Source organism: Triticum urartu, chromosome 2A (genome assembly GCF_056163025.1).
Source record: "Triticum urartu cultivar PI428250 chromosome 2A, HENAU_Tu73, whole genome shotgun sequence".
In the NCBI taxonomy this organism is placed as follows: Eukaryota; Viridiplantae; Streptophyta; class Magnoliopsida; order Poales; family Poaceae; genus Triticum; species Triticum urartu.
Window position 1 is genome coordinate 527428855 of NC_141874.1, and position 24812 is coordinate 527453666.

At 42.8% G+C, this 24812-nt stretch overlaps 1 protein-coding gene across 1 annotated transcript; it reads left to right on the forward strand.

The window, feature by feature from the left end:
* The first annotated feature begins 5572 nt into the window (after positions 1-5572).
* LOC125538433 (uncharacterized) lies at positions 5573-12751 on the forward strand. The gene is made up of 5 exons (XM_048701688.2): positions 5573-6581; positions 8587-9281; positions 9411-9497; positions 10793-11740; positions 12349-12751. Exons 1-5 carry the CDS (start codon positions 6476-6478, stop codon positions 12397-12399), a joined length of 1887 nt encoding a protein of 628 aa, XP_048557645.1. The 5' UTR covers positions 5573-6475; the 3' UTR covers positions 12400-12751.
* The last annotated feature ends 12061 nt before the right edge of the window (positions 12752-24812 follow it).

Genomic DNA, 24812 nt, shown 5'->3' on the forward strand with positions numbered 1-24812 from the left:
TTGAGGGAAATTTGCTACTGTCCTACAAACCTCTGCACTTGGAGGCCCAACAACGTCTACAAGAAGAAGGTTGTGTAGTAGACATCAAGCTCTTTTCTGGCGCCATTGCCGGGGAGGTTAGCGCTTGAAGGTATATCTTTAGATCTTGCAATCGAATATTTTAGTTTCTTGTTTTATCACTAGTTTAGTTTATAAAAGAAAATTACAAAAAAATGGAATTGAGTTTGCCTCATATGCTTCATCTTTTTAATATCTTTCGTGAGAATGATGGAAAGGAAAATTGTGCTCAAATGCTAGAAGAAGAAGTCTATAAAATGTTTGGCACTAAATCTTTGAATGATGAGCATGATTGCAATGTTATTAGTATGAACTCTTTGAATATCCATAGTACTAATGATGATTGCACTAGTCATGATGAAAATATCACTTATAAGCATGTCGATTTTTGTGGAGTGCATAGAGTTTGCAATTACATACCAAACAGGGATGCTAGATTTTGCAAGAGGCATAAGTATTTGGAAACTAAATGGTTGCAAGAAAGGCTAGATGTTTGTGCTGAAAATTTAAACTTTCTTGGCCCTACTTGTGAACTTTGAAATGAACGTGATCGTTTCAGTACCCAATGCAAATTGTTTCATGATCGTATCGTGTCCAAAAACTGTGATGACTTGATTTCCCTTGCACATCATAATGAACTTAGTTTGCTCTTGGGTTATGAAGAAATGAAATGTATATCTAAGGTTATTCCAGAATTGCCCTTCATAGAGTTCTTAATTTTGATCTAGAGGAAATTTATATGTATTGTGCGGTGAATTGCATTGAAAATCCTTATATTGCCAATTACATAAAGAAAAAAACAAATAGAGGATGAAGAGAATACTAATGAAAGGGAAGAGACTTCCCAATATTCTCCTATTATTTCTTATGATGAATCAGGTAACGAGGAGGAGCCTTCTAATCAACCAATCTCATTAATAAGGAGCTCCAAAAAAAGGATTGAACCCACACATGATGTGAAGAAGAAAAAGAAAAGACGAAGAAACAAAGGTAGAAAGGTATCTCTCCCAAATGATGTTGCTCCTATTTACTCATTGTGATGATGATAATTGCTATACTATTGGTGCCATCCATACTATTAATGATGAGAGTGATTATGCTTATGATATGAAAAGGCCCAAGCTTGGGGATGCTATGTTTGATGAAGATGATGTTTTTGAGAATATATTTGCTGCAATTAATGTTTGTCCTAAGCTTAGGGATGCTACGTTTAATGAAGATGATATTTTTAGTCTCCCAAGTTTTGATATGCAAATGTATAATGATGATAGCATACCTCCTACTTATGATGATTTTATTGATGAAAGTGGGTTTGGAAGAGTGTCAACTTTAGGAAGTAATGATCCCACTATTTGGAGGATGTTGAATCTTATTATGATAATTATTAAAGTGGATTAGGAGAGGTCATGACTTTATTTAGTAACAATTCCACTATCTTGGAAGAGGTTTCAATTGATTATGATGAGAACAAAGTTGCTACTTATGATGATTATTGTGATGAAACTTATACTATAAAAGTAGCGATGATTATATTTATAAAACTTGTTATGATTATGATTACTCTTTTTCTGAACATTACTCATTTAATGTGGAAACAATTTACAGTATTCGAGTCTCTTATGATACTCCCACTATTTCGAATGAGAAGAATTTTGCTTATGTGGAGAGTAGTAAAAATTCTATACTTGTAGATCATGAAAAGAATGCTTTAGGTGCTGGTTATATTGTTGAATTCATTCATGATGCTACCGAAAATTATTATGAGGGAGGAATATATGCTTGTAGGAATTGCAATAATACCAAGTTTCCTCTCTATGTGATTAAAGTTTTGAAGTTATGCTTGTCTTGCCTTCCTATGCTAGTTGATTATTGTTCCCATAAGTTGTTTGCTCATAAAATCCCTATGCATAGGAAGTGGGTTAGACTTAAATGTGCTAGTCATATTCTTCATGATGCTCTCTTTATGTTTCAATTCTTATCTTTTATGTGAGCATCATTGAAATCATCATGCCTAGCTAGGGGCGTTAAACGATAGCGCTTGTTGGGAGGCAACCCAACTTCACTTTTGTTCTTTGCTTTTTGCTCCTATTTAGTGACAAATAATTCATCTAGCCTCTGTTTAGATGTGGTTTTATGCTTTTAATTAGTGTTTGTGCCAAGTAGAGCCTTTAGGATCTTCTTGGGTGATTGTTATTTGATCTTGCTGTAAAAAACAGAAAGTATGCGCTCACGAGAATAATTTTCATTTTTTACCAGAGAGCGATAAAATACCAATTCCACTTGCAGTAGATTAATAAACAAATTGTCTAGGACTTCCTAATTTCTCAGGATTTTTGGGGTTCCAGAAGTATACGTTTGATACAGATTACTACAGACTATTCTGTTTTTGACAGATTCTGTTTTCTATATGTTGTTTGCTTATATTTGATGAATCTATGAGTAGTATCGGAGGGTATGAACCATAGATGAGCTGGAATACAGTAGATATTACACCAATATGAATTTAGAATGAGTTCACAACAGTACCTAAGTGGTGATTTATTTTCTTATACTAACGGAGCTTACGAGTTTTCTGTTAAGTTTTGTGTTGTGAACTTTTCAAGTTTTGGATAAAGATTTGATGGACTATGGAATAAGAAGTGGCAAGAGTCTAAGATTGGGGATGACCAAGGCACCCCAAGGTAATATTCAAGGACAACCAAGAGCCTAAGTTTGGGATGCCCCGGAAGGCATCCCCTCTTTCGTCTTCGTTCATCAATAACTTTACTTGGAGCTATATTTTTATTCGCCACATGATATGTGTTTTGCTTGGAGCGTCATTTTATTTTATTTTATTTTGCATGCTGTTTGAATAAAATATCAAGATCTGAAATTATTAAATCTTAGAGAGTCTCCACATGGTTGCATAATTATTCGACTACTCATTGATCTTCACTTATATCTTTTGAAGTAGATTGTCATTTGCTCTAGTGCTTCACTTATATCTTTTAGAGCATGGCGGTGGTTTTATTTTATAGAAATAATTGATCTCTCATGCTTCACTTATATTATTTTGAGAGTCCTTTAGAACAACATGGCATTATAAAAACCTTCATATAAGTGCATTGAACTCTAAGAGAAGTTTGATACTTGATGATTGTTTTGAGATATGGAGATGGTGATATTAGAGTCATGCTAGTTGAGTAGTTGTGAATTTGAGGAATACTTGTTTTGAAGTTTGTGATTCCCGTAGCATGCACGTATGGTGAATCGTTATGTGATGAAGTCGGAGCATGATTTATTTATTGATTGCCTTCCTTATGAGTGGCGGTCGGGGACGAGCGATGGTCTTTTCCTACCAATCTATCCCCTAGGAGCATGCGTGTAGTACTTTGTTTCGATAACTAACAGATTTTCGCAATAAGTATGTGAGTTCTTTATGACTAATGTTGAGTCCATGGATTATACGCACTCTCACCCTTCCACCATTGCTAGCCTCTCTAGTATCGCGCAACTTTCGCTGGTACCATAAACCCACCATATACCTTCCTCAAAACAGCCACCATACCTACCTATTATGGCATTTCCATAGCCATTCCGGGATATGTTGCCATGCAACTTTCCACTGTTCCGTTTGCTATGACACGCTTCATCATTGTCATATTGCTTTGCATGATCATGTAGTTGACATCGTATTTATGGCAAAGCCACCGTTCATAATTCTTTCATACATGTCACTCATGAGTCATTGCACATCCCGGTACACCGCCGGAGGCATTCATATAGAGTCATGTTTTGTTCTAAGTATCGAGTTGTAGAGTTGTAAGAAAATAAAAGTGTGATGGTCATCATTATTAGAGCATTGTCCCATGTGAGGAAAGGATGATGGAGACTATGATTCCCCCATAAATCGGGATGAGACTCTTGGGCGGCGGTGAGCCTGGCCCCTCCTTGGGAGCCTTTTCCTTCTTCGTGGCGGAAAGCCTCCTCACTGGAGCCATGGACGCTTTGGCGGGATGGCAGAACGAGGAAGGAGGACAAGTAGGGACCGAAAAAATGAAGATGAGCTGGGGGGCTCCGTCCCCTCTCCCATTTATATAGCCAGAGGGAGGCCAACCGTCGGCCTCTCACGTCCAGGTAATGATGTCCTTTCTGCATGCATCAGGCAGTTGTCACGTCGGGCAGTTGCCGAGGCAGCGTGAAAAGTGAAGACGCCCACGTCCCATCAAGCGCCACGCGTCGAGTCGGTCCGCAGGCGATTAGGGCTCGCAACGCTTGACCCTTGCCCTTTGGCTTCGCCTTGAAGCCAAGTGCGACCGCGCCTTGGGCCCGGGGGCTACTGGCGGTGTTTTGAAAACCAAGGTGCCTAGACTTGCCTGCCTGCGCCCATGGCGTGGCTCCGTCGACGGCCTGGTACGACCCATCTACAACACCTTCAAGACAAGACCCTCGCGAGGGGCCAAGCCTCGCGAGGCGGGCGACATCAAGACCTCCGGAGGGAGCGGCCTCCCCAGACTGGCTCCCGAGAAGTGGAGATTTCTATGCGGGTGCCCACCTCATGAGATTAAGGTGACGCAAGCCATGACGACCAAGGCCAGTCGGTCGTCAGCGGGCGTGGAGCAGCAGGTTTCCTCTTTGGTGCTAAGGAGACAAGCGCAAGCGCACGGTCTCGAGGTATCTACCAAAGGTTTCCATTCTCATGCAACGAGACCAAGACCGCCAGGACGGCAGGACGAATGTCATCGTCAAGCCCACCGCTGCGTCACGGCCAGAGGCTTTGCAGGCAAAGACCACCTTTCATCTGACTACGGTGATGAAGGAGCGATGACGACGCCGCGCCTTCCGCCTTTGTTTCGCTTCAATGCTTGTAGTAGTCCCTAGGTGATCCATAGATCTGAATGTATTTATTATTAGTTTTTTCATGTTCATTGTCGTGTCATAATTAAAGATTAATAGATTGAAAGTTTTCTAAAAAAATTTGCTTGTAACTAACCATTTATTTATAAGAGTAAATGGGTGCATCACAAATTCAGGCATACCCCAGCTAAAAAAGGCCACATAAACTAGATAAGTTTTTCTTTAACATGGTACAAAAGCAAACACTCATATACATATATACGTACATACAATCACCCTTATGAACACATGAACATACACTTTATCCCAATGAACACCTTCAGAGATGAAGTTGGCACATCATCTTAAGATTGACCAAGTCGCCATAGACTCTTTCATAGTTGACGGAGCATCTCCTTTTACTGAATGTACATATCTGGATGGCATGAAAAAATCCAGAAAAATGCAAGTATCAATGTAAGTCTAAGACCTAGAACTGTAATGAGCTGAGAATACTACTGTTCTGTTAACCATGCAACCACTTGAATTGTGATGAGATAAGTTCTGGTAGCACTACTTTGGCAGTAGCAATGACGTGCTAATTTTTTTTTCTGTGCGAGATGGACACGGTAAATTTCTTGCGTGTGAATAAAAAAAGAAAAAAGAAAAAGAAAAGAAGGCAAGGAAAACCAGATAGGAATTCAACCGTCATCCGGGAAAGGGAAGGGGGCGGAGGAGGGCGAAGGAAGTCACAGTTTGCATAGGGTTTCTCTCCTTCCTGCCCAAGACGAACAAGCACACCACACAAACCCACACCCCCTGCGGAATTCACAAACCCACAAAAATTCCGAGCAAGATAAATCCTCTCGAAAAATCGGCGCCCCGAATCCCTTCGCAAGAGCTTCCCGAATCCCGCGAATCCCCGCGAGATTTCCCAATCCTCCGCCGCCGCCGCCTTCCGCAGATTTCACGGCGAGACCCATCGACAACACCGTACGCAGAGTGGTCGCCCGCCCGCCGAGGCGCTCTATCCCAGCCCGAGCAGCCTGCCTCCTGCTTGATCAATCTTCTCTCTTCCCACCGAGTCCTGACCTACAAACAAACCGTGCCCTAGAGCCGCCGCCGCCGCCGCCGCGCCGTACCCTAGCGTCACGGCTGAGGCCTCAATCCCGCACGCCCGCCTCTCACGCGCGTGGCCGCCATCGCCGTTCCCGTCCTTCCTCGTCGGGACATCGCGTTCTTGCTGTCTCCACCCCGTCTGCAGTCTTTAGCCATTGGGGTTTGAGGTATGAGCTTGTTATCATCCAGCGGTTAGTTAAATCCCACTGACCTTCACAACATCTGGGTGTGCCGCTGCACACACGGCACACCATCTAGATCCGCCCCTCGGGGCTAGGCTTTGGTGGTCTCGGCTTCGCCCGAGTGGAGACTGGGCGCGGAACTGCGGATGTGCTGTTGAATCGTGTGTAGGCACCACCCTGAGTGACTGACTAGGACTAGGAGTGAAAGGTAGTTGTGGTGGTAGTAGTGGTGGTGGTTTCATTGCTGTGCCGGACCGGACGTCGCTGCTGGGGCGCGTAGATGGTGAACGGCGCCTGCTGGCATGGACCGAGGTGAGCCCTCATTGAAACCAGAATGGCTGGTGCGCGGGGTTGCCACACCGACAGTAGCTGCCACAGGCTTCCGGCCAGGAACATCGCCCCGTGCAGGTGAGCTGCCTTTCCTTCAATTTACCATTTTGGTGCATATAACGGCTAGGGGTTAGTGCTGCTTATAGAAAGTTTTGCAAGATTAATTGTTATTATAGTAGTCGAATCGCATACGTTTCTAGTGGTATTGGATAATTTTACACGAGCCGTTATTAGTTCTTAGACTTTTTTATGCTGGGTGGTGTTTTTTTCATTTATGCACGGTGAAGTTAGTGCACTTCTTCTGGTGTGCAATTGCTGCCTGCTAGCTCACCATTTTTTTAAGAACAATGATCATTCTTCAACCTTTCTACCACCAGTATTGGCATGAGTCTGATTCAAGGACAATGCTTGTACTGTGAAGCGCTTTATTTAGTATGTTTGTTGCATGAAACATGAAGCAAGTGTAATATGTCACATAAATGCGTAATTTTGGACTTGTGGTAATCATGGAGCAATCTGTCTTCATAGACATTGTTTACATCAGCACATCAGCCTCGTGCTGTTGCATGGTAAACTGATGGTTATCAGTGTGTAATTTTTAACCGCGGTAACTCTTATTAAATTAAATATTATTTACTTGGAAATGATTTAATGGTAGTTATTGGGCTATTGCGCTGGAGTCAGTCCAGACTTCAGAGACTTTCTTGGACGGGAATGTTTACTTGTTCATGTTGGTTAGCCGTGTTGCCATAATGCATCAGCAGTCCGTGTAATGCCAAATGTACTAGGGAGTGCGTGAGGATTAGGCCGAATCACCTCTTAAGAATTGCTTGGAGAGAGGCATGATGTGTAGTTGATATATCATGACTATTTCTCATGTCTTTCATGCTTGCAGCTTTGTTGATCATTCTTAAATGCTTGCCTTTCTTGCCTGCATATATGGAAATAGATAGTAGAATGTATGCCCTTCTCCATACACAAATATATACATAGTTGATACCTCTAGTTTAAGTAGCTTAAGGGGTAGGCAAGACATTTTTAGCAATAGACAATTTTCTTTCCTTGGTGCAGTGGGATATGCATGTGCACTGAACTTGCTAATTGCTATGGTATTGTTTATTGTAGTGTACTAGCAGAAGTAGAGCTATATTAGGCTAGAAGCAAAATGTGGTCTGGTATTTCGTACTATAACTTGTTTTGATTAGCAGACTAGCATAACTAGACCAAGCAAATGGTTAATGAATTAAATTATACTTCCTCCGTCCCAAAATAAGTGACTCAAGTTTATACTAGCTTTAGTATAAAGTTAGTACAAAGTTGAGTCACTTATTTTGGGATGGAGGGAGTAGTATGTAAAAGTAAACGCATAAAGAACTATAAACGCATTCTTCACTTCACCATGTCTCTGCAATCTCACTGCCTGCAATCACACAAATGCTGAAATGGAAAGTTCATGACCAAGAGGTCCAAGGCACCATTTCATATTACTTGCTTTGGCCTGGAGACAAGTCTCGGGTTGTATATTGGGGTTTGCCCAGTGGAGAGGCACTGGGAGTTAACTGTGTGCAGTAGATTGGCCTGCTGCAAGGAGCTCAGGGCGCAAGGTCCCAAGCTTCATCTGTGCAAGATCAGTTTTTAGCTGTCCATTGGTGTGGCAAATGTAATTATTGATTCAAGGCACAGAAGCGTGCTCTTGTAGTCACAAATAGCTATTTTAAAATTATTTTCTTTTGTTGATATGTCTAGTAAACTCATTTGTTGCTTGTTGTCACATGTGTAGTACCTGGGGACCGTTATGTGAGATACCAATCATACTGTATAGTGTATTACATCAACGATGCAGCCTTTTGTTCTGTGATATATTGCATTAATGCGTATGAATTTTATTGTTCTTGCACTTGGCATGTAGTAAGGGTTGATGTCCATTGTTCCTTCAACAATTTTTGCCACGTCTTTCTGGTTGCTTTGGTTTAACTCTGCATGGTTTAGCTAAACATATATGAACCTCGTTTAAATGACTGTTCTTCTAAGCTTACACACATGATGTATATTTGCTAATGAGCTGTTACTTGAATGCTTTTAGATGATCAAGACAGGGGTGCTTCATCAAGAAACCGATCTTCAGGCCGTGATCGTGAACGGAGCTCCCAACAGTCCTCTTCCCGCAGGGGTTCTGGCCCAAGTGTGTCCAGACGGCATGACCGGGATGGCACAGTGAAGTCAAGAGGGTATGCTAGTTTTGGAAGGAGCAACAGGGACAGGGGTTGTGACAAGGATTCTGATTTCCGTGATTGGGAGAGTAGATTGGGTCTTGCAGGTGACCCACTGCGTGATGGCTTTGGGCCCTTTAACTCATGCAGACCCGAAAGCGATAGGCTTAATCGTATTCGTCCAAAGTTGGACACATTGAATCGAGCATCTGGAGTAAGTTTGGACAATGGTAATCTATCTAGAAAGGATGCTGGCGGCATGTCCTTTGAGCGAGAATTCCCACACCTTAGTTCTGAGGACAACAATGGAAAACATGATGTAGTTAGAGTTCCATCTCCTGGAATTGGCTCCCCAATTCAGAGCATACCATTGGTTACCGCGCCTGATGGCTGGAACTCAGTGCTAGCAGAAGTCCCTGGACTTAGTGAGCCAAGCAATACCCAGACCTCTTCTGCTTCATCACGTGCTGGTTCCAGTCAGCAGCTTGTAGTGTCGAACTGTGGGACTGCCTTAAGCATGGCTGAAACAGTAATGCAGACTCCATTAAAAATTTCCACCACACCTCAGGTAATGTATTATGTACTGAATATGATATCTTGTGTTGTTTACTCCTTTTGGTCTATATGATCATACTCATTTTGTACCATTCACTTAATCTAATTAATGTTTCCTGTGCAATATCATTTTTTTACCCAGCTATCGATTGACGCTCAGAAGATTGAAGAAAGAACTATGAGGCAGTGTATTCTAAGACCTCTGACGCCTTCGTCAAACAAAAATTCTGTATGCACTCTGTACATTGCCTTCTCTGTGAGATCAATTGTTTTGTTTTGTTGTTTGTGTCTTGTGTGATTACCATGGTTGTATTTAAATCGTGCAATTTCTCGGATACACTGTCTGGTTTGTAACTTTGCTTTTGAAAGACAGATCATCACAAGCATAATTTCAACTTTCTTTGTCTTGCATGATCAAGTAGTATCGGACTGTTATTCATGGATGAACAATTCAATTTTGTTTCTATGTCAGGAATCTGCTTCATCAATGTCCCTTACAATTGCCTGGTCCTAAATTACGCATGTCATTAGTGATCATATTCATAATATTTACAAGATATGGTCATAAGCTGGTTCAGTCGCTTCATGTTGTTTGCAAACTGCAAGTATCCATGAAGCGGATGTGGCAGTTACCTGAGTGTCTTCATAGCATAATAATTTATGTAAATGCAATGCATGATGTGGTGTAAGTATGGATACATATTAGTTGATAGTTTGAACGTACGCGCTGGAGATTAGGAGATATGTTTTTCTGTTGTAAAATCTATCATCCTTTATATTTTTGTACACCCGTTATTTAAATACGCAGTTTGGTTCTGAACTAATTTACAAGGAATAGTGATTCAAAAGTCAGAAACTTCTATTCTTGTAGCATTGAGTTATGAATCATATTGATCGTTAGAACAGTTGAAATACTCATTACATAGAAGCTGTTTGTTCTGATGTAAGACTTAACTGGTAGTGTGAGTTTTGTAGTTTCTCTTACTTGTTTGGCTCATGAACACCTGAAAGAAATTATTAGGATTACTGTGCATGTAGATTATGTATTTTATGTTCCCCGCAAAGAACTTAGATTAAGAGAACTCTATTATTAGAATTTTAGTGGGACAATTTTTTTGTGTGTTTGACCTTCCATGTTATATGAGTTTGTCAATATTACTGCTTATGATCCATATTTTATTTTATTTCATAGTAGTATATGCCAACTACTAAACATTTTCTTGATACTATAACATCTACAAATATTCCACCACACAGCAAAACTGACAGAAACTTCCCTTTTGTATATTACTTGATCAGCATTTGATCATTAAGCATGCAATTGATATAATACACCGTAGTTTGTTCAGGCATGTCTACATTTTGGGGAAGGTTGCATAAAGTAAATCCTCTATATGTGCTTCTGGCTGGTTTTCTGTTTCACTTATTATGGAGTGTTTTCTTGTGTGTGTTGATATGGAGTGGTGTTGCCTTGTACTGAAAAAAATACACTTTGGTTTGCCCTTATTCCTTAATGCTTTGCAGGTATCTACTTTGTCAGATAGGTTAAAAACGAAAGGTGCAAGAGCTGGGGATTCTAATGGTTCTATCAAAACTGCACCCCAACTGTCAGCACAGTCTTCCAATACCTCTGTTCGTACTCCAGTCAAATCTGAGGTTGCCAAGCCATCTCAACCAGGATCCTTTCAAGTCCTGACCCGTGAGCAGAATGGTGCTGCAAATACCTCAAAAGACTCCACTAGCAATCCTTTAAGCCCTATTCTAGGTCGATCTTCTTCAGTGGAACCACTGAAAAAGCCCCTTGTCAACCAAAAGCTTAAAGGTGTCATAAATGGCCTCCCTTTGCAATTACAACAAGGTCCATCTGGTGAGAGAAAATCAATAACAAAAGCCAAGCATAAATTCTTTGAGTTTCTGCGGAGCAAGTCTTTAAATGGTTCAAGCACGGGTATTGAGTCCTCATCTAGCTTGATTAATGAACAGAAGAACCCGTGTCTTGATTTATCCTTGTTTGATGCTGGAATCAAGTGTATTGAGACTGGAAGTAGTTCTTGTGAGGATGCGAATTCTTGTGATGGGTCTCAGCGACACCTCTCTGACAATGAGGAAACAAAGGCATCTTTGGAACCTCTTGATGTTTTTTATCGTGGGTCCCATGGGGTTGCAGCTGTCAAGGATACCAACTCTTTATCAGATCATGGTGATGCCGAAAATGGATCTATGGCGCCTCAGGCAGACAAGGCTGAAGCTACTCTGGCCATTATGGCAGCAGATATAAATGATGGTTCCGCAAAGGCAGACTCCAGCTATGGTGATGCCAGTTTGTTGTTTGTGCCCATTGTAGCTGGGGAAGAGGAATCATATCCTACTGAAGATGAACCTAGTCCAGAAGAAATGGCTTTCCTGAAATCTCTTGGCTGGAAAGAAGACGAAGTAGTTCCGCCTCTGAAACAGGAAGAGATAGCTGATTGTGTAAGTTTTGTTATGTTTCTTATTCTAGTTCATCAACATTATTTGGCTTTCAGTAACACACTCACGTGCGTAAGGTTTTTCCTTCTAATTAGTTTGCTAAGTAGCCGATAGGTACTCATAGGTTTCGGTTCATCTTCAGTTTCGCGAAAGCAGTTCCTAAAACTTCCAGTTCATCTTTAATTATTGTACTCCCTCCGTCCCAAAATTCTTGTTTTAGATTTGTCCAAATACGGATGCATCAAATCACGTTTTAGTATTAGATACATCCGTATCTAGAGGAATCGAAGACAAGAATTTTGGGACGGAGGGAGTATATCCTCAATGTGCATCATATCAGCAAAATGAATTGATGATGTCGTTTACCATGAAAGTATTGGTTGCCATCATCATTGTACTTCTGATGAGGCATACTAAATGATTTATGGGGCTTAGAAAAAGAGAGTATTGTCTACGAATCGGGACCCAGCCGATGTTTCTGAGACCATATTGTTATCATTTACGTGGCAGTGTGCATCATTTAAGTATTCTGGTAATCCACATTAGGAATTGACCACTTGTTAAATTTTACCATGTGTATTGCTGTGACATAGATTCCCACTGTTTTGTAGTTAAGGCACAACGTGAGGCTGCAGCAGAAGCTTGAGGAATGCAGGGGCTAATGACAGGGCTCATCAACCAAAGTTTGTCACGGCGCTGAGAACTTGTGGGAATCAAGCTGTATTTTGTGATGCCATGGGACGATTGTGTCTAGCTTAACAAATCGAGATGTTTTAGTTAACTTCAGCTCTATGGGAGTTGTCATGCTTAGACCGATGTTTTTCCCTGCTGAAAAGAGGGTTGAGGTTTTTCTTCATTTTCCCAGAAGGAATACAGAATGATAAAAGCATGTATGGTGTTGGAGGCACATAGAGGTGCTCAGAAAGAATATAGGTTGTCTTCTTTTTTATACTTCTCATGGCTTATCCTTGTTTCAGAAAGAAAGGAAAAGAATAGGTTGTCTTCTTTTTTATACTTCTCATGACTTGCCTTTGATTATCGTGGTCTCAGATTTGCATTATCTATTTTCATTTTATTTTCTTATTCCTCTTCGTGTTTTTCACTTTTTCTATTGATTCATGGTGCTTCAATTGCTCACCCCTTTAGGCCTTGTTCGGTTGCAGAGTATATAATCCTCTAGTGGATTTAATACTCTATAGGATTGGGTGATCCCCCACCCCACACCAAATCCTCTCGGGGACTAAATACATGTCACTATGCAATTCATGATGCATTCGGTTAATCCTCTACACTCTACAGCAGTATCAATTAACAGCATGACTTTAGGCCGGCATCGCCAAAGCCTTGCTGCAGATAGAGAGAGAGAAAAGACACGAGGGAACAGGCACGCACAGATAGAGAGAGAACGAATCTGAAGGTCTCGTCGCCGGCTGCCTGCGGGGGGGATTGGATCGGCCGGGCTCCATGGCTGTTGTGGGTTGCTGCCGAGCTCGTCTCGCTTCGCTTCGTTGTTGAGCTGACGGTTGAAAAGGAGGCGGGGGGAGGAAGGGAAGGAGGATGCACGCCGCCTCCATCTGCTTTGGTAGCGTCTTTGGCGCCCGCTCCGCCGTCGCCGAATCGAGAGAGGGAGAGTGGGTCGGGGCGAGAGAGAGAGACGCAGTGTAACGTTTCACAAGAGGGTTTGTTTTCATGGGGTGGGACGCGTGGGTTGTTTTTCCCGGTGATATCCATGGGGTTTGGGAGGGATTTGGTCCAGACCAGGTCTAACCAAAGGCTATCATCAGCAAGTCAGGGATTGGACCCCGGGGGGGGGGGGGGGACCCACATGGATCGGTGGGGTTTGCGCTCAATCCCGGTGGGGCTGGGGCTAACCGAACATAGCCTTAAGTTTTTTTTTCCTTTTGAGGGAATGCCATCAGTCCACAATAAAACTATGAATGAAAGAGGAAGGGTTCTCCGTCAACAGATTTGGAGGTTCAACATGGTCATGAGCAACCCTAGCCATGCTAGCTAGTTATTGAGCCATGTGATTCGTCTCTTGTGCACAATGCTCAAAAATAACTTGGATAAAATAATTATAAATAGGCGAGAGTCATGCGATCCAACTAAACGCATATGTCCAATCCCCCCTCTTTCCCACACCCTGCTTGCCATCTTCCTAAGCTCGCCACCGATGGCAAGGCCACATGTGTCGTTCATGGCGCAAGCTCGCCACCGATGGCAAGGCCACGCGTGTCGTCATGGCGCAAGCTCGCCACCGATGGCAAGGCCGCGTGTCGTCTGGCGCCAGCGGGTGCCGCCCCATCCCCCAGCGCCATCTTCTCCCCCCCTCGTCATCAATACTAGTCTGCAGTGCCCTAGTAACGTGTCGTTCATGGCGCAATCTCGCCACCGATGGCAAGGTTGTGCGTCGTCTGGCGCCAGCGGGTGCCGGTTGCAGCGTCCCGTGCCTCTGTCGTCTTCAATATCATAGAAAAAGTTGTTGCCGTTGGTAGCAGCACCCACAATTGCTGGTTCCAGCATCCACGGGCGTGGTTGCAGCAAAAATGGTCGTCGTTGCCAGTGGTAGCTGTCGTTGTCGGCGGCTATAGCACTGGTTTGGCCAATTCCAGCATTAGGCTAGCCGGTTGCAGCAAAAACCTCACCGTCGAAGAAGTCTCTTCCCGATTCCAGGAAACTTCATGGCCTATTCCAGCACCCCGCCTCACGGTTCCAGCAACCCCGTGCCGCCGCGCGGGTCGCCCTTGTCATTTTGCTGGTTCCAGCATGCCACCAACTGGTCTCGCTGGGCGCCGGCGGCTAGCAGCAGCGCCCCGATGCTGTTTCTAGCACTTGCCTCTCATGGTTGCAACTCCGCCATGGTTTGCAACTTTCCAACACATCAACGACTTGTATTTTTGGCCGGCGGCGGTTGCAACTTCGCTAGCGAGCATTGCAACAACGGCCAGGGATGACGAACGTCGGCTGTAGTAGCGAGGCTTGCTGGGAAGAAAGAGTTCCACAGAGAGGACGGGAGCGAGATGGATGATTTTCGATGGCTGGATATGGTGTTGGTCGTTGGGTGAATAGATAAGAGCGTCAATGAGGATAAGAGCGCCATTGCATTAGTTGCATCCGTGATACGTGGAAGTGAAAGTGTTTAGCTTATTACTTTTGAGTGTTTGGGCACCCTAGAGCTAGTGCCCTGATACGTCTCCGTCGTATCTACTTTTCCAAACACTTTTGCCCTTGTTTTGGACTCTAACTTGTATGATTTGAATGGAACTAACCCGGACTGACGCTGTTTTCAGCAGAATTGCCATGGTGTTGTTTTATGTGCAGAAAACAAATATTCTCGGAATGACCTGAAACTCCACGGAACATCTTAAAAAAAATAATAAAAAATTCTCGCCAAAGATGAAGACCAGGGGGCCCACACCCTTCTCACGAGGGTGGGGGGCGCACTCCCCCCTAGGGCGCGCCCCCCTTCCTCGTGGGCCCCCTGGATGCCCTCCGACGCCAACTCCAACTCTATATATTTGCTTTCGGAGAGAAAAAAATCAGAGAGAAGAAATCATCGCGTTTTACGATACAGAGCCGCCGCCAAGCACTAAAAACTCTCGGGAGGGCTGATCTGGAGTCCGTTCGGGGCTCCAGAGAGGGGGATTCGTCGCCGTCGTCATCATCAACCATCCTCCATCACCAATTTCATGATGCTCACCACCGTGCGTGAGTAATTCCATCGGCTTGCTGGACGGTGATGGGTTGGATGAGATTTATCATGTAATCGAGTTAGTTTTGTTAGGGTTTGATCCCTAGTATACACTATGTTCTGAGATTGATGTTGCTATGACTTTGCTATGCTTAATGCTTGTCACTAGGGCCCGTGTGCCATGATTTCAGATCTGAACCTATTATGTTTTCATGAATATATGTGAGTTCTTGATCCTATCTTGCAAGTCTATAGTCACCTACTATGTGTTATGATCCGGCAACCCCGAAGTGACAATAATCGGGACCACTCCCGGTGATGACCATAGTTTAAGGAGTTCATGTATTTACTATGTGCTAATGCTTTGTTCTGGTTCTCTATTAAAAGGAGGCCTTAATATCCCTTAGTTTCCAATAGGACCCCGCTGCCACGGGAGGGTAGGACAAAAGATGTCATGCAAGTTCTTTTCCATAAGCACGTATGACTATATACGGAATACATGCCTACATTACATTGATGAATTGGAGCTAGTTCTGTGTCGCCCTATGTTATGACTGTTACATGATGAACCGCATCCGGCATAATTATCCATTACTGATCCGGTGCCTACGAGTTTTCCATATACTGGTTTACGCTTATTTACTTTCCCGCTGCTACTGTTACAATCACTACAAAATACCAAAAATATTATTTTTGCTGTCTTTACTTTTGTTGCCGCTACCACCACTATCATATTACTTTGCTACTAAACACTTTGCTGCAGATACTAAGTTTCTAGGTGTGGTTGAATTGACAACTCAGCTGCTAATACTTGAGAATATTCTTTGGCTCCCCTTGTGTCGAATCAATAAATTTGGGTTGAATACTCTATCCTCGAAAGCTGTTGCGATCCCCTATACTTGTGGGTTATCATGCCCTACTCCCTCCGTCTGGTGAAAAGTGTATGTTTGGCTTCAAAATTTGTCCACAAAAAAATGTACTTCTATCTTCCAATTGCACTTTAAAATAGAAAAAAATACTTCTCTCTCATCACGTGGTAATCAAGATCAATAACAATCTACATTTGGTCTTCTTAATTTCTATACATGCACTTAGCTTATTGGGGTTGGGTCATTAAAGAGGAGAGAGATGGTGGCTTGCACCTTTCCAATGCATTTTTTAGTTCACCCCATAATTTGTCCTAAAATCTCTATACGTACACTCTTCATCGGACGGAGGGAGTAGATGGTTGGTGGTGTCGTGGAGCTCGATCATTGCGGTGTAAAGCTCCGAGCAAGCTTCAAGGTCTCCAATTAAGTTGTGGAGATTGCCCCGAGCAAGTTATACGGGTCCGATGACCGCCCCAAGGCTCGCCAACTGTACGGGTTCGGTGACCGCTCTCAAGGGTCCCTTAGTGGGATCATGACACCTTGCATTATGCGAGGGCGTGAGGAAAATACGGTGGCCTTAGTGACATTTTGAGGAGCATTGTGGCTTCACACCACTCTAACAGATATTAGCATCCGCAAGGGTGTGAACTTCAGGATACATCGTTGTCTCCGTGTGCCTTGGTTATCTTTTACCCGAGTCCTCTACTTATGCACTTACTTTGTGATAGCCAGAGTGATTCATGTTATACCATTGCTATCACATAGTTGTTTATCTTGTTTAGCATAAATTGTTGATGCACATAGTCTAGCCTATTATATTTAGTTTTTGTGCTTGATAAACATTTGTTTTATTCCGCTTTTATTCAAGCCTAAATCGTAATTGTTTTAAAACGCCTATTTGTTGGGGAACGTAGTAATTTCAAAAATTTCCTACGCACATGCAAGATCATGGTGATGCATAGCAACGAGAGGAGAGAGTGTTGTCCACGTACCCTCGTAGACCGAAAGCGGAAGCGTTAGCACAACGCGGTTGATGTAGTCGTACGTCTTCACGACTCGACCGATCAAGTACCGAACGCACGGCACCTCCGAGTTCTGCACACGTTCAACTCGATGACGTCCCTCGAACTTCGATCCAGCCGAGCTTTGAGGAAGAGTTCCGTCAGCAGGATGGCATGGTGACGATGATGATGTTCTACCGACGCAGGGCTTCGCCTAAGCACCGCTACGATATGACCGAGGTGGATTATGGTGGAGGGGGACACCGCACACGGCTAAGAGATCCAAGGGATCAATTGTTGTGTCTATGGGGTGCCCCTGGCCACGTATATAAAGGAGTGGAGGAGGGGAGGGGCCGGCCCTCTCTATGGCGTGCCCTAGGGGAGTCCTACTCCCACTGTGAGTAGGATTCCCCCTTTCCTAGTAGAACTAGGAGCCCTTCAAGTGGTAGGAGTAGGAGGGAAGGAAAGGGAAGGGAAAAGGAGAAGGAAGGAAGGGGGCGCCCCCCTCCCTAGTCCAATTTGAACCAGCCCACGGGGAGGGGTGCGGCCACCCTTTGAGGCCTTTCTCTCCTTTCCCGTATGGCCCATTAAGGCCCAATACGAATTCCCGTAACTCCTCGGTACTCCCGAAAATACCCGAATCACTCGAAATCTTTTCGATGTCCGAATATAGTCATCCAATATATCAATTTTTACGTCTCGACCATTTCGAGACTCCTCATCATGTCCCCGATCTCATCCGGGACTCCGAACTCCTTCGGTACATCAAAACACATAAACTCATAATATAACTATCATCGAACTTTAAGCGTGTGGACCCTACGGGTTCGAGAACTATGTAGACATGACCGAGACACGTCCCCGGTCAATAACCAATAGCAGAACCTGGATGCTCATATTGGCTCCTACATATTCTATGAAGATCTTTATCGGTCAAACCGCATAACAACATACGTTGTTCCCTTTGTCATCGGTATGTTACTTGCCTGAGATTCGATCGTCGGTATTTATATACCTAGTTCAATCTCATTACCGGCAAGTCTCTTTACTCGTTCCATAATACATCATTCCGCAACTAACTCATTAGTTGCAATGCTTGCAAGGCTTTAAGTGATGTGCATTATCGAGTGGGCCCAGAGATACCTCTCCGACAATCAGAGTGACAAATCCTAATCTTGAAATACGCCAACCCAACAAGTACCTTCGGAGACACCTGTAGAGCACCTTTATAACCACTCAGTTACGTTGTGACGTTTGGTAGCACACAAAGTGTTCCTCCGGTAAACGGGAGTTGCATAATCTCATAGTCATAGGAACATGTATAAGTCATGAAGAAAGCAATAGCAACAAACTAAACGATCAAGTGCTAAGCTAACGGAATGGGTCAAGTCAATCACATAATTCTCCTAATGATGTGATCCCGTTAATCAAATGACAACTCATGTCTATGGTTAGGAAACATAACCATCTTTGATCAACGAGCTAGTCAAGTAGAGGCATACTAGTGACACTCTGTTTGTCTATGTATTCACACATGTATTATGTTTCCGGTTAATACAATTCTATCATGAATAATAAACATTTATCATGATATAAGGAAATAAATAATAACTTTATTATTGCCTCTAGGGCATATTTCTTCAGTCTCCCACTTGCACTAGAGTCAATAATCTAGTTCACATCGCCATGTGATTTAATACCAATAGTTCATATCACCATGTGATTAACACCCATAGTTCACATCGACATGTGACAAACACCCAAAGGGTTTACTAGAGTCAATAATCTAGTTCACATCGTTATGTGATTAACACTCAAAGAGTACTAAGGTGTGATCATGTTTTGCTTGTGAGAGAAGTTTAGTCAACAGGTCTGCCACATTCAGATCCGTAAGTATTTTGCAAATTTCTATGTCAACAATGCTCTGCACGGAGCTACTCTAGCTAATTGCTCTCACTTTAAATATGTATCCAGATTGAGATTTAGAGTCATCTAGATCAGTGTCAAATTTGCATCGACGTAACCCTTTACGATGAACCTTTTTGTCACCTCCATAATCAAGAAACATATCCTTATTCCACTAAGGATAATTTTGACCGTTGTCCAGTGATCTACTCCTAGATCACTATTGTACCCCTTGCCAAAAACAGTGTAGGGTATACAATAGATCTGGTACACAGCATGGCATATTTTATAGAACCTATGGCCAAGGTATAGGGAATGACTTTCATTCTCTTTCTATCTTCTGCCGTGGTTGGGCTTTGAGTCTTACTCAGTTTCACACCTTGTAACACAGGCAAGAACTCTTTCTTTGACTGTTCCATTTTGAACTACTTCAAAATCCCGTCAAGGTATGTACTCATTGAAAAACTTATCAAGCGTCTTGATCTATCTCTATAGATCTTGATGCTCAATATGTAAGCAGCTTCACCGAGGTCTTTCTTTGAAAAACTCCGTTCAAACACTCCTTTATGCTTTGCAGAATAATTCTACATTATCTCCGATCAACAATATGTCATTCACATATACTTATCAGAAATGGTGTAGTGCTCCCACTCACTTTATTGTAAATACAGGCTTCACCACAAGTCTGTATAAAACTATATGTTTTGATCAACTTATCAAAGTGTATATTCCAACTCTGAGATGCTTGCACCAATCCATAGATGGATCGCTGGAGCTTGCATATTTTGTTAGCACCTTTAGGATTGACAAAACTTTCTTGTTGCATCATATACAACTCTTCTTTAATAAATCCATTAAGGAATGTAGTTTTGTTTATCCATTTGCCAGATTTCATAAAATGTGGCAATTGCTAACATGATTCGGACAGACTTAAGCATAGATACGAGTGAGAAACTCTCATCGTAGTCAACACCTTGAACTTGTCGAAAACCTTTTGCGACAATTCTAGCTTTGTAGATAGTAATACTACTATCAGCGTCCGTCTTCCTCTTGAAGATCCATTTAATCTCAATGGCTCGCCGATCTTTGGGCAAGTCAATCAAAGTCCATACTTTGTTATTATACATGGATCTCATCTCAGATTTCATGGCCTCAAGCCATTTCACGGAATCTGGGCTCGTCATCGCTTCCTCATAGTTCATAGGTTCGCCATGGTCAAGTAACATGACCTCCAGAACAGGATTACCGTACCACTCTGGTGCAGATCTCACTCTGGTTTACCTACGAGGTTCGGTAGTAACTTGATCTGAAGTTACATGATCATCATCATTAGCTTCCGCACTAATTGGTGTAGTAGTCACAGGAACAGATTTCTGTGATGAACTACTTTCCAATAAGGGAGCAGGTACAGTTACCTCATCAAGTTCTACTTTCATCCCACTCACTTCTTTCGAGAGAAACTCCTTCTCTAGAAAGGATCCATTCTCAGCAATGAATATCTTGCATTCGGATCTGTGATAGAAGGTGTACACAACATTTTCTTTTGGGTATCCTATGAAGATTTACTTCTCCGATTTGGGTTCGAGCTTATCATGTTGAAACTTTTTTACATAAGCATCGCAGTCCCAAACTTTAAGAAACGACAGCTTTAGGTTTCTCCAAACCACAGTTCATACGGTGTCGTCTCAACGGATTTAGATGGTGCCCTATTTAACGTGAATGTAGCTATCTCTAATGCATAACCCCAAAACGATAGCGGTAAATAAGTAAGAGACGTCATAGATCACACCATATCTAATAAAGTACGGTTACGACGTTCAGACACACCATTACACTTTGGTGTTCCAGGTGGTGTGAGTAGTGAAACTATTTCACATTGTTTTAACTGAAGGCCAAACTTGTAACTCAAATATTTTACTTCTGCGATCATATCGTATAAACTTTTATTTTTGTTACGATGATTCTCCACTTCACTCTGAAATTCTTTGAACTTTTCAAATGTTTCAGACTTGTGTTTAATCAAGTAGATATACTCATATCTGCTCAAATCAGCTGTGAAGATCAGAAAATAATGATACCTGCCGCGAGCCTCAATATTCATCGGACCACATACATCAGTATGTATGATTTCCAATAAATCTTTTGCTCGCTCCATTGTTCCAGAGAACGGAGTCTTAGTCATCTTGCCCATGAGGCATGATTCGCAAGCATCAACTGATTCATAATCAAGTGATTCCAAAAGCCCATCAACATGGATTTTCTTCATGCGCTTTACACCAATATGACCTAAACGGCTGTGCCACAAATAAGTTGCACTATCATTATTAACTTTGCATCTTTTGGCTTCAATATTATGAAAATGTGTATCACCACGATCGAGATCCAACAAACCATTTTCATTGGGTGTATGACCATAGAAGGTTTTATTCATGTAAACAGAACAACAATTATTCTCTAACTGACATGACTAACTGTATTGCAATAAACATGATCCAATCATATTTATGCTCAACGCAAACACTAAATAACATTTATTTTAGGTTTAACACTAATCCCGAAAGTATAGGGAGTGTGCGATGATGATCATATCAATCTTGGAACCATTTCCAATACACATCGTCACTTCACCCTTAACTAGTCTCTCTTCATTCTGCAACTCCTGTTTCGAGTTACTACTCTTAGCAACTGAACCAGTATCAAATACCGAGTGGTTGCTACGAACACTAGTAAAATACACATCAATAATATGTATATCCAATATACCTTTGTTCACTTTGCCATCCTTCTTATCCGCCAAATACTTGGGGCAGTCCGCTTCCAGTGACCAGTCCCTTTGCAGTAGAAGCACTTAGTCTCAGGTTTAGGTCCAGACTTGGGCTTCTTCACTTGAGCAACAACTTGCTTGCCGTTCTTCTTGAAGTTCCCCTTCTTCCCTTTGCCCTTTTCTTGAAACTAGTGGTCTTGTTAACCATCAACACTTGATGTTTTTCTTGATTTCTACCTTCGTTGATTTCAGCATCACGAAGAGCTTGGGAATCGTTTCCGTTATCCCTTGCATATTGTAGTTCATCACGAAGTTCTACTAACTTGGCGATGGTGACTAGAGAATTCTGTCAATCACTATCTTATCTGGAAGATTAACTCCCACCTGATTCAAGCGATTGTAGTACCCAGACAATCTGAGCACATGCTCATTGCTTGAGCTATTCTCCTCCATATTTTAGCTATAGAACTTGTTGGAGACTTCATATCTCTCAACTCAGGTATTTGCTTGAAATATTAACTTCAACTCCTGGAACATCCATATGAGCCATGACATCCAAAACGTCTTTGAAGTCCCGATTCTAAGTTGTTAAGCATGGTGCACTAAACTATCAAGTAGTCATCATATTGAGCTAGCCAAACGTTCATGACGTCTGCATCTGCTCCTGCAATAGGTCTGTCACCTAGCGGTGCATCAAGGACATAATTCTTCTGTGTAGCAATGAGGATAAACCTTAGATCACGGATCCAATCCACATCATTGCTACTAACATCTTTCAACTTAGTTTTCTCTAGGAACATATCAAAAATAAAACAGGGGAGCTAAACACGAGCTATTGATCTACAACATAGATATGCTAATACTACCAGGACTAAGTTCATGATAAATTTAAGTTCAAATAATCATATTACTTAAGAACTCCCACTTAGATAGACATCCCTCTAATCCTCAAGTGATCATGTGATCCAAATCAACTAAACCATAACCGATCATCACGTGAAATGGAGTAGCTTTCAATGGTGAACATCACTTATGTTGATCATATCTACTATATGATTCACGCTCGACCTTTCGGTCTCAGTGTTCCGAGGCCATATCTGCATATGCTAGGCTCGTCAAGTTTAACCTGAGTATTCTGCATGTGCAAAACTGGCTTGCACCCGTTGTAGATGGACGTAGAGCTTATCACACTCGATCATCACATGGTGTCTGGGCACGACGAACTTTGGCAACGGTGCATACTCAGGGAGAACACTTTTATCTTGAAATTTAGTGAGAGATCATCTTATAATGCTACCGTCAATCAAAGCAAGATAAGATGCATAAAAGATAAACATCACATGCAATCAAAATATGTGACATGATATGGCCATCATCATCTTGTGCCTTTGATCTCCATCTCCAAAACATCGTCATGATTTCCATCGTCACCGGCATGACACCATGATCTCCATCATCTTGATCTATATCAATGTGTCGTCACATGGTCGTCTCGCCAACTATTGCTCTTGCAACTATTGCTATCGCATAGCGATAAAGTAAAGCAATTATTTAGCACTTGCATCTTATGCAATAAAGAGACAACCATAAGGCTTCTGCCAGTTGTCGATAACTTCAACAAAACATGATCATCTTATACAACAACTTATATCCCATCACGTCTTGACCATATCACATCACAACATGCCCTGCAAAAACAAGTTAGACGTCCTCTACTTTGTTGTTGCAAGTTTTTACGTGGCTGGTATGGGCTGAGCAAGAACCGTTCTTACCTACGCATTAAAACCACAACGATAGTTTGTCAAGTTAGTGCTGTTTCAACCTTCTCAAGGACCGGGCGTAGCCACACTCGGTTCAACTAAAGTTGGAGAAATTGACACCCGCTAGTCACCTGTGTGCATAACACGGCGGTAAAACCAGTCTCGCGTAAGCGTACGCGTAATGTCGTTTCGGGCCGCTTCATCCAACAATACCGCCGAACCAAAGTATGACATGCCGGTAAGCAGCATGACTTATATCGCCCACAACTCACTTGTGTTCTACTCGTGCATATTACATCAACGCATAAAACCTGGCTCGGATGCCACTGTTGGGGAACGTAGTAATTTCAAAAATTTCCTACGCACATGTAAGATCATGGTGATGCATAGCAACGAGAGGAGAGAGTGTTGTCTACGTACCCTCGTAGGCCGAAAGCGGAAGCGTTAGCACAACGCGGTTGATGTAGTCGTACGTCTTCACGATCCGACCGATCAAGTACCGAACGCACGGCACCTCTGAGTTCTGCACACGTTCAACTCGATGACGTCCCTTGAACTCCGATCCAGCCGAGCTTTGAGAGAGAGTTCCGTCAGCACGACGGCGTGGTGACGATGATGATGTTCTACCGACGCAGGGCTTCGCCTAAGCACCGCTACAATATGACCGAGGTGGATTATGGTGGAGGGTGTTACGGCATATCTCTCTCAACGTAGTTTTGGTGATTGATGACAACATGTTTGCGGACTAATCTTGTGCTTTGAATTATTCACAGATTCTCCCGTGGCACGAGACGCCTTCTTCTCCTTGGAGTGTATTTCAAGACGGTGTAGCTCTTTCGTTTCTTTCTCGGTGGACTAGTTGCGTAGAGGGCACCGTACTATCAAGAGGGGGTCCGCTGGGGTTTTGCATGGGTGGAATCATCACGTACACATCAGCTTCTCACCCTCCGAGCATTTCCTTTCCATTGAAGAGATCTCTCCTCTCTCTTCCTTGTCCTGTCTGGGTCAAAGCGGTAGTACCGCGCACCCAGCGGTAGTACCGCTGAGAAGCCACAAGCGGCAGTACCGCTCCACAACGGTAGTAC

Coding starts and splice junctions, on each gene's coding strand:
- LOC125538433 (XM_048701688.2), top strand. CDS start 6,476: ATGGACCGAGGTGAGCCCTCATTGAAACCAGAATGGCTGGTGCGCGGG. Junction 9,282..9,410: donor AAATTTCCACCACACCTCAG/GTAATGTATTAT, acceptor TTTTTTACCCAG/CTATCGATTGACGCTCAGAA. Junction 11,741..12,348: donor AGGAAGAGATAGCTGATTGT/GTAAGTTTTGTT, acceptor ACTGTTTTGTAG/TTAAGGCACAACGTGAGGCT.